Source organism: Phacochoerus africanus, chromosome 2 (genome assembly GCF_016906955.1).
Source record: "Phacochoerus africanus isolate WHEZ1 chromosome 2, ROS_Pafr_v1, whole genome shotgun sequence".
Lineage (NCBI taxonomy): Eukaryota > Metazoa > Chordata > Mammalia > Artiodactyla > Suidae > Phacochoerus > Phacochoerus africanus.
Window position 1 is genome coordinate 123,833,037 of NC_062545.1, and position 14,835 is coordinate 123,847,871.

Here is a 14,835-nt window from a genome sequence, read left to right on the forward strand (position 1 = left end):
TCTACAGCTAAATATGGGGCAATTTCCTCTTTAAAAAACCTAAAGGCTAGCTGAGTGAAGGCTACCCATCGTGAAAACTAGAAGAAAACCACATCGAAGTGAGTGGGAGAGGCCAGGACACAATCTCATCATGATCCCCACTCCCACACACTCCTACCCCCCTCCCCCACCCTGCCTTGCACTCTGAGTGGCAACATGGAGCTTCTCCCTGAGGAGTGAAGAGTTTGCACCCCACATTGGGTATCATAACTTTTAATACCTGCACCTGAGAGACAAGTTCCCCGCCCCAAACCAATGAGGCTTATGTCCCAAGACCCACAAGATGGAAGTGATCTAAGTCGTTCTCAATTGGCCTGTGTGCTCAGACTCACCTACTGCTGGGCCCAATTCAGAGGCAGCAGATCATGCTCAGTAATGGAGCGGTGATGGAGCCTCATTGCTTAGATTAAAGCATCAGACTGAAGGGCAGGTATCTCATTTGACACATATGTCTAGGAGCCCAGGGGAACACTGGGTACAGAGACTGGTGGGAGGAATCCTTATACTCTCCCTTTGCAATACTCCTAAAAGGGAGCTCTTACATGTCTGTGTAGGCCCCAAAGGACTAACTAGCAGAGAAAGGGTTCTTAAATAGCTGTCACAACTAGGGCAGAGCGAGAGGCAACAGACTCAGGAGCTCAGTCTTTTTTGTGAAGAAGGCCTATTAGCTAATCATTATGGCTGAAACCTGAGGGGCAAGCATCTAATTAAACATGCATCTAGAGGCTGACTATAATCCTTTGCAGAGACTCAAAGGGTGAGCACTGTCTTCATGTTTTCCCTCTGCCACACCCTAGAGCTCCAGTGTTTCCTGGAGAGGAGCTTTACATGTGTCTGTCCTGGTTCTTGAAGCTGCTGCCCAGGGGATACCACTTGATCACCTGGCTCTTGTGGCTGAGGGCTTGCATTCCTGGGTCCCACAGAACTATGGCAAATGGAGAGCTGATTCTTGGGAGGCTACCATACCTATAGCACTGCATAGACAGCAAGATGAAACATAGCCCCTGTCTTTGTGTGAAGAGGCTGTCTTTGCTTGTCCTGGATAGTTAGTCTGAGTGGCAGGCTTCAGGTCTGGCACACTCCTAGTGACTTCTGAAACTGTCATCTTGGTGTGCTCCCTGTGCCTAGCACCAGCTTTCTGCTATATTCAAGAAAAGAGTTTAAATGTTTATCTAGAGCCCTGAGTTTTGTGAGTTTTGTGACTGCTATACAGGGAACACCCCTAGATTGGTGGCCAATGGGGCTTATGCTTGCAGTCCCATGGGACTGTATATACTTCCATATTTTAAATAGCCGCACCTTGAGTGTCTGGATTCCTATCAGCCTGAATCTAGGTGTTGAAATCCAATCCATAGGGACACAGATGGGTCTTGGCACATTCTCAACTACTAGGAGCTATAAAATATAATACACTGCTTGAACAGCATTAATGTTTGAGAGACAACAAAGAGCTGGGGCAGGGCTGAACAATAAGGTTTATCTCCCACATGAGGCCACTCCTTTGAGACTAGGAGGAGTGGTTGTTTTATCAACTGTACGGAAACCAACACAGAGATTCAAACAAAATGAAGAAACATGGGAATATGTTCCAAATGAAAGAATATGATAAAGCCTCAGAAAAAAACCTTAATGAAATGGAAGTAAGTAATTTACTTAATAAATAGTTTAAAGCAATGATCTTAAAAATGCTCACTGAATCAGGGAGAGGAATGGATGCACACAATAAGAACTTCAACAAAAAGATGAAAAATATAAGAAAGTACCAAGTAGAAGTCATAGATCTGAAGAACACAATAACTGGAAAATAGCAGACTAGATGAAGCTGTAGAAAAAATCAGTCAACTTGAAGACAAGGCAGTGAAGCTTACCCCATCAATCAGAGCAGCAAAATGAAAAAAAGTAAAGACAGCTTAAGGAACTTATAGGACAACATCAGATAGGCTAACATTCACATTATATGGGCCCCAGAAGGAGAAGAGAGAGAGAAGGGGAAGAAATTATATTTGTAGGAAATAATGACTGAAAATTTCCCCCAACCTGGGAGTAAGTAGACATTTAGACCCAGGAAGCTCAGAAAGTTCCAAATAAGATGAATCCAGAGGGACCCAAACAATATACTTTATAATTAAAGTGTCAAAAATTAAGGATGAAGAGAGAATATTAAAAGCAGTGAGAAAAAAACTTGTTATATAGAAGGGAACTCCTTTAAGACTTTCAACAGAAACTTGGCATGACAAATGAGAGTGGCATGATAAATTTAAAGTTTAAAGGTAAAATTTGTAACCAAGAATACCCTACCTGGCAAGATTATCACTCAGAAGTGAAGGAGAGATAGTTTTCCAGATAAACAAAAAATAGAGGAGCTCACCAATACTAAGCCAACCTTATAAGAAATGTTAAAGAGGTTTCTTTAACCTGGACAGAAGGGTGCTAATTAGTAACAAGAAAATATGTGAACGAATAAATCTCACTCAAAAGGTAAATATATGTAACCCTTGAACAATATGGTTTGGAACTATGTAGATCCACAATCCACAGTTGGTTGAATCCATGGATATAGAAACATGAATATGGAGGGCCAATTATAAAGTTACATGCAGATTTTTGACTCTGTGGCCACTGGCACCCCTAACATCTGTGTTGTTCAAGGATCAACTGCTATAGTAAAGGCAGTAGATTAATCACTTATAAAGCTAGTATGAATATAAAAAGACAAAAGTAGTAAAGATAACCATGACTGTGATAATTTGTTAAGAAGTACACAAGATAAAAAGATGTAAAATGTAATATCAAAAACATAAAATGTGGAGGGAGAGTAAAAATGTTGAGCTTTAGAGTGGGTCAAACTTAAGCAGTTATCAACTTAAATAGACTGTTGTATATATGTTATTATATGTCAGCCTCATATAATCACAAAGCAAAAACCTGTAGTAAATACACAGAAGATGAAGAGTTACAAGCGTATCAATAAAGAAAGTCATCAAACCACAAAGGAAGAGAGCAAGAGAAGGAGAAAGAAACAAAAAGAAATTACAAAAACAGCCAGAAAACAGTTAGGAAAATGGCAATAAGTACATACCTATCAATAATTACTTTAAATGTAAATAAAAAATTCTCTAATCAAAACACATAGAGTGATTGAATAGATTTTTAAAAAACCAGCAAGACACACTTATATGCTGCCCACAAGATACTCATTTTAGATGCAAAGACAGAGGTTGAAAACGAGGGGATGGAAAAAGATATTCCATGGAAGTGGAAACCAAAAGAAAGCTGGAGTAGCTTATGTATATCAGACAAAATGGACTTTAAAACAAAGGCTAATAAGAGATGAAGATGGACATGGCATAATGATAAAGGAATAAATCCAACAATAGAATATAACATTGTAAATATTTACACATCTAACATAGGAGCACTAAATATACAAGACAGATATTAACAAACCTAAAGGGAGAAAGAAAGAGCAACAAATTAATAGTGAGGGACTTTAATACCTCACTTATGTCAATGAATAGAACATTTGACAGAATGTTAAATAAGGAAACATTGGCTGTAAATGACATGTTTCATCAGATGGACCTAATGTGTATATGTGTGTGTGTGTGTATATGTTTGTGTGCATATATATATATATATAAAATATTTCCTCCAAAAGCAAAAGAATGCAAATTCTTCTCAAGTGCATATGGAACATTTTAAAGGACAGAACATATGTTAAGCCACAAAAAGGTCTTAATAAATTTAAGAAGATTGAAATTATAACAGGTATCTTTTTTAACCAGAATGCTTTAAAAAAAGAAATTAATTATATGAAGAAAACTCAAAAATTCAGAAATATCTGGAGATTAAACAACATGCTACTGAACAACCAATGGGTCAAAAAAGAAATCAAAAGAGAAATTAAAAATACCTTGAGAGAAATTAAAATGGAAATATAACATACAAACATTTGTGGGATGCAGTAAAAGTAGTTCTAAGAAGGAAGTTCAGAGCAATAAATGCCTACCTCAAGAAACAAATCTTAAATAAGTCACATTTACACCTTAGGGAACTAAAAAAGAAAAACAAACAAAGCCCCAAATTAGTAAAAGAGAGGAAATAACAAAGAGCAGAAATAAATGAAATAGAGACTAAGACAATAGAGAATATCAATGAAACTAAGAGCTGGTTCCTTGAAACGACAAACAAAATTGATAAAACTTTAGCCAGACTCAGCAAGAAATGAAGAGTGAGGGCTCAAATAAATAAAATCAGAAATAAAAGAGCTATTACAACTGATACCACACAACGGATCATAAGAGACTAATATGGACAGTTATACAGCAACAAATTGGACAACTTCAAGAAATGGATCAATGCTTTAAAACATATAACCTACCAAGATTTAATCATGATTAAGAAAATATGAACAGAAGTTTCTCAGAAGTTAAAAATAGAACTACCAAGTGATCCAGCAATTCTACTTTTGGGTATTTATTTGAAGAAAGCAAAAACATTAATTTGAAAATATATGTACACTCCTATGTTCATTTCAACATTAATTATAACAAATAAGATATGAAAACAACCTAAGGATTCATCAATGGATAAGAGATATAGAGAAAAAAAAATGCAGTTGACCCTAAAAACAACGCAAGGGCTAGAGGTCCTTCCCCACCCCCATGAAGTCAAAAAACCTCCTATAACTGTATAGTTGGCCTTCTATATTCATGGTTCTGCATCTGTGGTTTCAACCAAACCACATGTAGTATATATTTATTGAAAAATTCCATGTATAAGTAGACCCACTCACTTCAAACCCAGTTTGTTCAAGGGTCAACTGTATAAATAATAAGGCCCTTATTTCCATAAAGTTGAGTGTCTATCTCTCCCCTTTCCTGTTTTATCAACCTTCAACTGATCACCACCAGATCATGGGATGCTATACTGGGAGGCCTCAATGACCATCTGTGAGTCTGCTCATCTTATAAGGAGAAAACCAAAACTCAAAAGTTCAGGTCACTTTCCAAAGTCACATGGCCAGTGAGTGACAGAACTTAACATAACACTAGAGACCACTGAACTCTGAGGTTGAAAGACTATTACTGTTGTTATTACTATCATCAATATTTTGTTATTTATAGAAGCATCTTTTTTTATTATAGTTGATTTGCAGTGTTGTGTCAATTTCATATGGTAATTCTATATTTAGTTTTCTATGGAACATCCCTACAGTTTTCCATAGTTGTTGTACCAAATGACATTTCCACCAATAGTGAGGAAGGGTTCCCTTTTTTCTGACATGCTCTCCAGCATTCGTTATTTGTAGACTAGTTAATTATGACCATTCCGACTGGTGTGAGGTGGTAGCTCACTGTAGTTTTAATTTGCATTTCTCTAATAATTAGCATCTTTTCATGTGCCTATTGGCTATTCACATGTCTTTAATGGCAACCACTACGGCAAGAACTCTGCTGAATACATACCCTTTTAATCATGACAGTGGTCCTGGGGGAGACATTGTTGTTTGCATTTCTGGAGTTGAGGAAACCAAGACTCAGGTTAACTGAGAGGCCTGAGGCTGCATTCCTCCTAAGCAGTGGGGCTGGGGTTTGAACTCAGGGTTGTCCGGCTTCAAAGTCTGTGCATATAACTTATCAGTAACCAAACTGGGGAAAGAAGCATCTCAAAACAGGACTTCCAGAGGAGACTATGTCAGTGTTCTTCACAGGACCTCATTTGCAAGGCCTGAGCCAACCCACAGTCAGGAAGTGGAAGTTGGCCTGCTTCCAGAGTTCTTGCTTGTGTCCCTCCCTCTTCAGCGGCTTCACCTCACCATGGTCCTATGATGTCACCAGTGGTCAGTCCTTGCCATACTTTTTGATTTTGGTGTTTGGCTGTGGTGCTCACAGTGTGGTCCTCAGCATTACTTTGGACTGGTTGGAAGTACAGAGGGTCAGGCCCCATCCTAAGGCTGCTGAAATTTAATCTGTTCCCCAGGTTATTAGTATGCACATTAAATTTGGGAAGCACTACTCTAATTTCTCCTAGGACTCCATTGGGGCCAAACATAATGCCTTTTCATTCTGTCCAAATTATTTGTCCTGATCACCTGGTAACTGCCATTGGAATCTTCCCTGGGTAGAACACTCAGCTCCCTTCCACCTGGATCTCACATACAATTTCTCTCTTTCCCTGTTTGCCTGCTGCTCACCCTGCCTCCAAAGTTGGGAACTCAAGTTGGCCTATTCAACTCTCTGCTGACCTCCCCTGGTCATTACCACTTGCTGCTTTGGCAGTTCACCCTTCACCCCCACTCCACCCAGGTCCACTGGCTGCACAGGATGCACTAGAATTCTAGGAGCATGAGTACAGCTGCAGGAGAGTATAGGAAAGAAACTTCAACTTGAAGCAAAAGCTGGATGCAATCAAGCTCTGGTTCTACTATAAGAGCTGTGGCCTCTAAGAGAATCTCTCTTGGAGACTCAAGTTCCTCCAATATAAAATAGGGATCATTTTCTCATCCTCTGGGTTTCTGTAGGAATGAAAACAATATAATGAGTAGTATATATTGGGGCATCCTTAGATATCATCGTGCTCTTTCTGGAGATAGGAAATTCAAGGCTTCTCTAACTTCTCCTCAAGCTGCCTTCACTCAAGTAACTCTCTATTTACAGGATGTCAGTGACCAGAACAGCATGGATTATCCCCAGCTCTACAAACCTGGACAGCAGAATTTACTTTTTAACAAGTGTAAATTTTTCATCTGTGTGGCACATGGAATCTACACCTCATTAGCCCTTTTCTTCATCCCCTATGGGGCCTTTTATAATGCAGCTGGAGAAGATGGACAGTACATTGCAGACTACCAGTCTTTTGCAGTTACCATGGCCACATCTTTGGTCATTGTGGTCAGTGTGCAGGTAACCCTACTGCTGAAAGTCTCTTAACATGATGGCATTACACCTTTTAAAATTCTGTTTCATAATTGATAGTAATCTTAAAGGAATACTGGGGTTTTCTTTTTAACTATACATTTTGAGATGAAAACAGGAAGTTTTTTTGTTTGTTTGACTTTGCTTTTTTAAGGCATATGGAGGTTCCCAGGCTAGGAGGTCGAATCGGAGCTGTAGCTGCTGGCCTACACTACAGCCACAGCAATGCCAGATCCAAGCCACGTCTGTGGCCTACATCACAGCTCATGGCAACGCCAGATTCTTAACCCACTGAGCAAGGCCAGGAATCGAACCTGCATTCTTATGGATAGTAGGACAGATTTGTTTCCACTGAGCCACAATGGGAACTCCTTTCTTTATCAATTTTTTGTTTTGAAAACAGGAAGTGGAGTTCCCACCGTGGCGCAGTGGTTAACGAATCCGACTAGGAACCATGAGGTTGTGGGTTCGGTCCCTGCCCTTGCTCAGTGGGTTAACGATCTGGCATTGCCGTGAGCTGTGGTGTAGATTGCAGATGCGGCTCAGATCCCGCGTTGCTGTGGCTCTGGCGTAGGCCGGTGGCTACAGCTCCGATTCGACCCCTAGCCTGGGAACCTCCATATGCAGTGGGAGCGGCCCAAAGAAATAGCAAAAAGACAAAAAAAAAAAGAAAACAGGAAGTTTTAACATAAATTTATGAATGTAGAGGATTAGCATTGAGTGTCTATAACCTGCATGTGAAAAGAAATCTCACAATGAATCACTTCTTGGGACTGTGCATCAAGTAGGGAAATGATTATACTATTACTTCCTCCTTGTGTTTTCTTCTTGGAAGAAAATTTTTCTAATGAAAAGAGAAACCCTCCCATGATTTCTGTAAGTTTAGTAACTTCCAGGTTTTGAAGTAAGATATAATATTTATTTGGCAATACATTTCTATGGAATTATTTAACAGGTTCAAAGTTATGTCTGTGGTACATTTGCAACTCAAATCTTAAAAAAGTTTTTTTGGTAGGAATGATTTTTTTAGAATTTATTTTGTTGAAGTATAGTTGATTTACAATGTTGCGTTTCTGGTGTCCAGGAAAGTGATTCATATATATATATGTAAGAATATTTTTTCATATTCTTTTCCATTATGGTTTATTATAGGATATTGAATATAGTTCCCTGTACTATAGAGTCGGACTTTGTTGTTAATCCATTCTATAAATAATGGTTTATATCTGCTAATACCATACTCCCATTCTTCCTCTTTATCCCTTCTTGGCAACCACAAGGCTGATCTCTATGAGTCTGTTTCTGTTTCATATATCAGTTCATTTGTGTCATATTTCAGATTCCATATATATGTGATATCATATGGTATTCATCTTTCTCTTTCTGACTTAATTATTATGACAATCTCTAGGTCCATCCATGTTGCTGCAAAAGGCATTGTTTCATTCTTTTTTTATGACTGAGTAGTATTCCATTGTATATATGTACTACATCTTTTTAATCCATTTGTCTACCACTGGATATTTAGGTTGTTTCCATGTGCTGGCCATTGTTAATAGTGCTGCTATGAACACTGGGGTACATGTATCTTTTCAAATAATAGTTTTGTCCAGATATATGCCCAGAAGTGGGACTGCTGGATTATATGACAGCTCTATTTTTAGTTTTTTGAGGAGTCTCCATACTGTTTTCCATAGTGGCTGTACTAATTTACATTCCCATCTAGTAGTGATGATTTTTGTTGCTCTTTTTAATTCCCTTCTTCTCTTGTTCTCTCCTCTTGTGGTTTGATGACTATCTTTACTCTTGTATTCGAGTTGATTTTTCTTATTTGTGTGTGTATCAGTTGTAGATTTTTGGTTTGCATTTACCCTGAAGATTTGATATAAGAGTCCAATATATATACAACATTGTTTTAAGTTGTTGGTCTCTTAATTGCAAGTACGTCTCCAGTGTCTTGCATTTGTACACTCCTCACGATATCTTTACTGTATATATACTTTTACTGGTAAACCTTGTCATTTGTGGTATTTTTGTTTCTGGTTGTGACCCTTTTCTTTTCTGCCTAGAGAAGTTCCTCTAATATTTGTTGTAAAGCTGGTTTAGTGTTGCTGAATTCTTTAAGCTTTTGCTTACCTGTGAAGCTTTTGATTTCTCCTTCAAATGTGAACGAGAGCCTTGCTGGGTAAAGTAATCTTGGTTGGAGGTTTTTTTCCTTTCATCATGTTAAGTATATCCTGCCACTCCCTTCTGGCCTGCAGAGTTTCTGTTGAAAAATCTGCTGATAACCTTATTGGGGTTCCCTTGTATGTTTTCGTTTCTTTTCCCTTGCTGCTTTCGGTGTTTTCTCTTTGTCTTTAATTTTGGTCAGTTTGATTAGTATGTGTCTCCGGGTATTCCTCCTTGGGTTTATTTTATATGGTACTCGTTGCACTTCCTGGATTTGAGTGAGTGGTTCCTCTCCCATGTTAGCGAAGTTTTTGGCTATTATCTCTTGGCATATTTTTTCTGTCCCCTTCTCTCTCTCTTCTCCTTCTGGCACCCCTATAATATGGATGTTGGTGTGTTTAACATTGTCCCAGAGTTCTCTGAGACTCTCTTCATTTGTTTTCAATCTTTTTTTCTCTTTTCTGTCCCACATCTGTGATTTCCACTTATCTGTCCTCCTCCTTGCTTATTCGCTCTTCTGCCTCCTGTATTCTGCTGTTGGTTGCCTCGAATGAGTTTTTTATTTCCGTTATTGTATTTTGCAATACAGTACTCTTCTTGTTTAAGTTCTATATCTTGTATCTCTTTGCTCAGTGTTTCCTGTAAGTTATCCATCTTTGCCTCCAGTTTATTTCCAACGTCTTGCACCATCTTCAGCATCAACAGTCTAAAGTGTTTTTCCTGGAGGCTGAGACTCTCCTGATGACTTAGCTGATTTTCTGGGTTTTTTTCTTTCTCCCTCATCTGAGTTATAGTTCTCTGTCTTTTCGTTTTTATAGGTTTTTGGTGTGGTGACCTTTTGACCGATAATAGAGTTGTAGCCTCTCTTACTTCTGGTGTCTGCCCCCCTGTGGCTGAAGTTGGTAAGGGGTCTTGCTGTAGGCTTCCTGATGGGAGGGACTAATGCCTGCCCCCTGGTAGGTGGAGCTGCTTCTAATCCCTCTGGTGGGTGGGGCTTAGTCTCTGGATGGGATTAGAGGCAGCTGTGTGCCTGGGGTGTCTTTAGGCAGCCTGTTTACTGAGGGGCAGGGCTGTGATCCCACCTGGGTTGTTGTTTGCCCTGGGGCTTCTCAGCACTGACTGATGGATGGGGCCAGATTTTCCCAAAATGGCCACCTCCAGAGAAAGGCATTCTGCTGAATATTCCCAAGAGCTTTGCTTCCAATGTCCTTCCCCCACCACAAGCCACATGCACCCCTGTTTTCCCAGGATGTCCTCCAAGAACTGCAGTCAGGTTTGATTCAGATTCCTATGGAGACCTTGCTTTGCCCTGGGACCCAGTGCACGTGAAAGTCTGTGTGCACCTTTTAAGAATGGTGTCTCCATTTCCCCCAGTTCCATGGAGCTTCTGTGCACAAGCCCCACTGACTTTCAATGCCAGATACTCTGGGGCTATTTCTCCCAGTGCCAGATCCTCACGTTTGGGGGTTTTATGTGGGGCTCAGAAGTCTCACTTCTGTAGACAAGTCTCTGTGATACATTTACTTTCCAGTCTGTGGGGCTTCCCACCTGGGAGGTATAGGGTTGCCTATATCATGTAATCACCCCTCCTACCTCTTGTTGTGGCCTTGTCATTGTCTTCTGTAGTAGGATATCTTTTTGAAAGTTTCCGGCCCATTTGGCTGAAGATTGCTCAGTATTTGGCTGTAAATTTTGTTTTTTGTTTTTGTTTTTTTTTTTTTGTCTTTTTGCTATTTCATTGGGCCACTCCCACAGCATATGGAGGTTCCCAGGCTAGGGGTCCAATCGGAGCTGTAGCCACAGGCCTACGCCAAAGCCACAGCAACACGGGATCCGAGCCGCGTCTGCAACCTACACCACAGCTCACGGCAACACCAGATCATTAACCCACTGAGCAAGGGTAGGGACTGAACCTGCAACCTCATGGTTCCTAGTCGGATTCGTTAACCACTGTGCCACGACGGGAACTCCAAATTTTGTTGTTTTTAGGAGAGAAGTTGAGCTCCAGTCCTACTATTCCGTCATCTTAATCCCCTAATAGTGATGATTTTTGATGATCTATTGACCTTCATCAGGCATTTTGAGTTTATTTCTATATCCTTTTAAATGCAAATGGTGTACAATACCATTAGATGTTGAATTACAGTTCACAAAAGCCTTCCAATCCACTAGAATCTGCACCTGTATGGATACAAGCAATGTGACCTCTATTTTCTGTTCTATTTTTTTTCTATGTGTATTTTAAGGGGAAAGTATTGATCAAGGACTTAATTTTTATAGTTTGAATTGCCTTAAGTCATCCCTTTTTCTATCCTGTAAACAGTCTCTTAGAAGTCATAGCTATTTACATGCAATAAATAATCTCACTAAATCTCAGACTTCAGATGCAATAAATATTTATCAGATTGAATAAATCAAATGTAAATGTATTGCTTTTATTTTAAATATTTTTTATATTTTAATTTTTTAATTATAATTGATTTACAATGTTCTGTTAATTTCTTGGTTGACCTACGAAAATATTTGTACAGTTGATATCAGAGAATGTTTTGCCTATGTTCACTACTAGGAGTTTTATGGTGTCTTGTCTTATGTTTAAGTCTTTAAGTCATTTTGAGTTTATTTTTGTGCATGACGTGAAGGTGTGTTCTACTTTCATTGATTTACATTAAGCTGTCCAATTTTCCCAGCATCACTTGCTGAAAAAACTTATTCCCACTTTACATTTTTGCCTCCTTTGTCAAAGATTAATTTCCCATGGGTGTCTGGATTTATTTCTGGGTTCTCTATTGTGTTCCATTGGTCTGTATGTCTGTTTGGTACCATTCTCACACTGTCTTGATTGCTGTAGCTTTGTAATATTGCCTAAAGTCTGGGAGATGTATACCTCCTGCTTGTTTTTTTTCCCTCTGGATTGCTTTGGTAATTCTGGGTCTTTTATGGTTCCAAATGCCTTTTTAGATTGTTCATTGTAGTTCTGCAAAAAATGTCATGTGTAATTTGATAGGCACTGAACTGAATCTGTAGATTGCTTTGGGTAGTATGGCCTTTTAACAATATAAACCTTCCAATCCAGGAGCATGGAATATCTTTCCACTTCTTTGAATCCTTTTTAATTTCCTTGATTAATTTTTTATAGTTCTCAGCATATGTTTTTCACCTCCTTATTCAGGTTTATTCATAGGTATTTAATTTTTTGGGTGCAGTTTAAAAAGTTACTGCATTTTTATATTCCTTTGCTAATATTTCATTGTTATTATACAGATATGCCACCAATTTCTGAATGTAATCTTGTATCCTGCTACTTTGCTGAATTCATTTATCAGTTCGAGTAGTTTTTGTGTGCAGTCCTTAGGGTTTTCTATATATAGTATCATGTCATCTACATACAGATGACTATTTTACCTCTTCTCTTCTAATTTGGATAATTTAATTTATTTTGTTTGTCTGATTGCTGTGGCTAGGACTTCCAATACTATGTTGAATAAAAGAGGTGAGACTGGACATCCTTGTCTTAGTCCAGATTTTAGTGGGAAGGCTTTCACTTTCTCTCTGTTGAGTATTATATAGGCTGTGGGTTTGTCATAAATGGCTTTGATTATGTTAAGGTATGTTCCCTCTATACCCACTTTGGTAAGAATATTTATTATGAATGGATATTGGATTTTGTCAAATGCTTTTTCTGCATCTATTGAGATGATCATGTGGTTTGTGACTTTTCTTTTGTTAATGTGGTGTATGATGTTGATTGATTTGCATATGTTGAACCATTCTTGTGAACCCCAGATGAATGCCACTTGGTTGTAGTGTACGATCTTTTTCATATGTTGTTGGAGTTGGTTGGCTAAAATTTTGTTAAGAATTTTTGCATCTATATTCATCAAACATATTGGCCTATAATTTTCTTTTTTGGTAGTATCTTTGTCTGGTTTTGGTATTAATGTGATGGTGGATTTGTAGAATGGAAATTGGAAGTGTTCCTTTTTCAATCTTTTGGAAAATTTAAGAAGGATGAGTATAAGTTCTTCTTTGTATATTTGGTAGAATTTGCCTGTGAAGCCATCTGGTCCTGGACTTTTGTTTGTAGGGAATATTTTTATTACATATTAATTTCATTTCTAGTGATTGGTCTGTTCAATTGATCTATTTCTTCTTGATTCAGTTTTGGCAGGCTATATGTCTCTAGAATGTTGTCCATTTCTAGGTTGTCAAATTTGTTGGTATATAGTTGTTCATAGTATCCTTTTATTTATTTATTTTTATTTCTGCAGTATCCATTGAGTTTTCTCCTTTTTCTTTTCTTTTTTGTAATTTGAGTTCTTTCTCTCTTTTTGGTGAGCCTGGCCAGGATTTGTCAATTTTGTTTACCCTGTCAACCATTTCTTGGTTTTTAATGATTCTTCTATTTAATGATTTTTTGAATCTCTGTTTTATTGATTTCCTCTCTGATTTTTATAATTTCCCTCCTTCTGATGATGTTAGGTTTTTGTTTGTTCTTCTATTTCCAGTTCTTTTAGGTGTAGGTTAAGTTGTTGATTTTCTGTTTGTTCCTTCAGATGAATTCTTCTATTCTTGTAACTGGGAATGGTTCTTGAGCTTCTTCATTTTGCTTATATTATTCTGTAAGTTTATGGAATACAACTACTGTAGTCTTGAAGTGCTTTTATATGTGCTGTTGGATTTTGAAGGACTATTTTGTGAGGCCTACTATTTATTTTTAAGATCTATATGAATCTTTTTAAAGGGATGCAAAAGAATTTTATAATAGAACTTTCAGGATATATCTTTTTTGTGTTTGTTACTGAAGAAATGCTACAACTCATATACTAATACATATTTTATCTACTGTCAGATAAACTCCTAGAAATGAAATTTGGGGTGGTGGTGGTCAAAATTCCTCTAACATTTACCAATCTGATGGATGAAAAACAGTATTTTGCTGTTTTCATTGCTGGGTCAGAAAGTATGTGCATTTAAAATTGAATTAATATAGTTGTGTCACTTTCTAGAAAAGATAGTTGTATACAACAGACACTGCTTAATGTAAAAAGAGGTTATTAAAAGCTGTTATGTAGCTTTAGAATCTGCATGATGACAAATGAACCAGGGAGAACCACAGCAAGGCATAACTCCCAAGCACATGGCTGCAGTTGTATGATGAAAACTACTGCTATTATCACTTCTTACAGCTTGGCTCTGATCACACTGGATGTCAGAAGGTTAGCCACAGGCTTCCAAAGAAACATCACGTCTGCCATCATGTTTTCAAATACTGAGAGAAGTGTGTTACAATTTTCAATTGTGATGAAGATTCTTATCAAGTTCTTGTATTTCAAGGAGATTTTTATCTTATATAATTCAAGGCTATATTATTATTATTATTATTATTTTGCTATGTAATGGTTCTGGATTGTTATTTGATATTAGTTTTACTTTTCTTGCTTTTTAAAAATTTACCTTTGCCTGATATGTAATCTGGGCCTATCCCTTCATTTTATCTCTTTCTGATCTTGTTTTATTAGTTTTTTTCATTCAATAAGGAAGGTAAGCTACTCATTTTATTTTAATAACATGCATTTTATCTTGCTCCTTTCATGTTATTTTATGATTACTTTTAATTCTACTTTTTTATTTCCATTTTGTTCCCTTTTCATACTCACATTGTGGATTTTTAAGTATGTTATTTGTCATGAATAATTTACTGATTTTA

At 37.8% G+C, this 14,835-nt stretch overlaps 1 protein-coding gene across 6 annotated transcripts in view; it reads left to right on the forward strand.

Annotated features, from left to right (window-relative positions):
• Positions 1–14,835, forward strand: part of ATP8B4 (ATPase phospholipid transporting 8B4 (putative)) — a 256,893-nt gene that overhangs the window by 232,687 nt on the left and 9,371 nt on the right. For all 6 annotated transcript variants that reach the window (XM_047766387.1, XM_047766390.1, XM_047766391.1 and 3 more), the window contains one exon: positions 6,699–6,944. In XM_047766387.1, the coding sequence (XP_047622343.1) occupies positions 6,699–6,944 (246 nt within the window). The remainder of the gene's footprint in view (positions 1–6,698; positions 6,945–14,835) is intronic.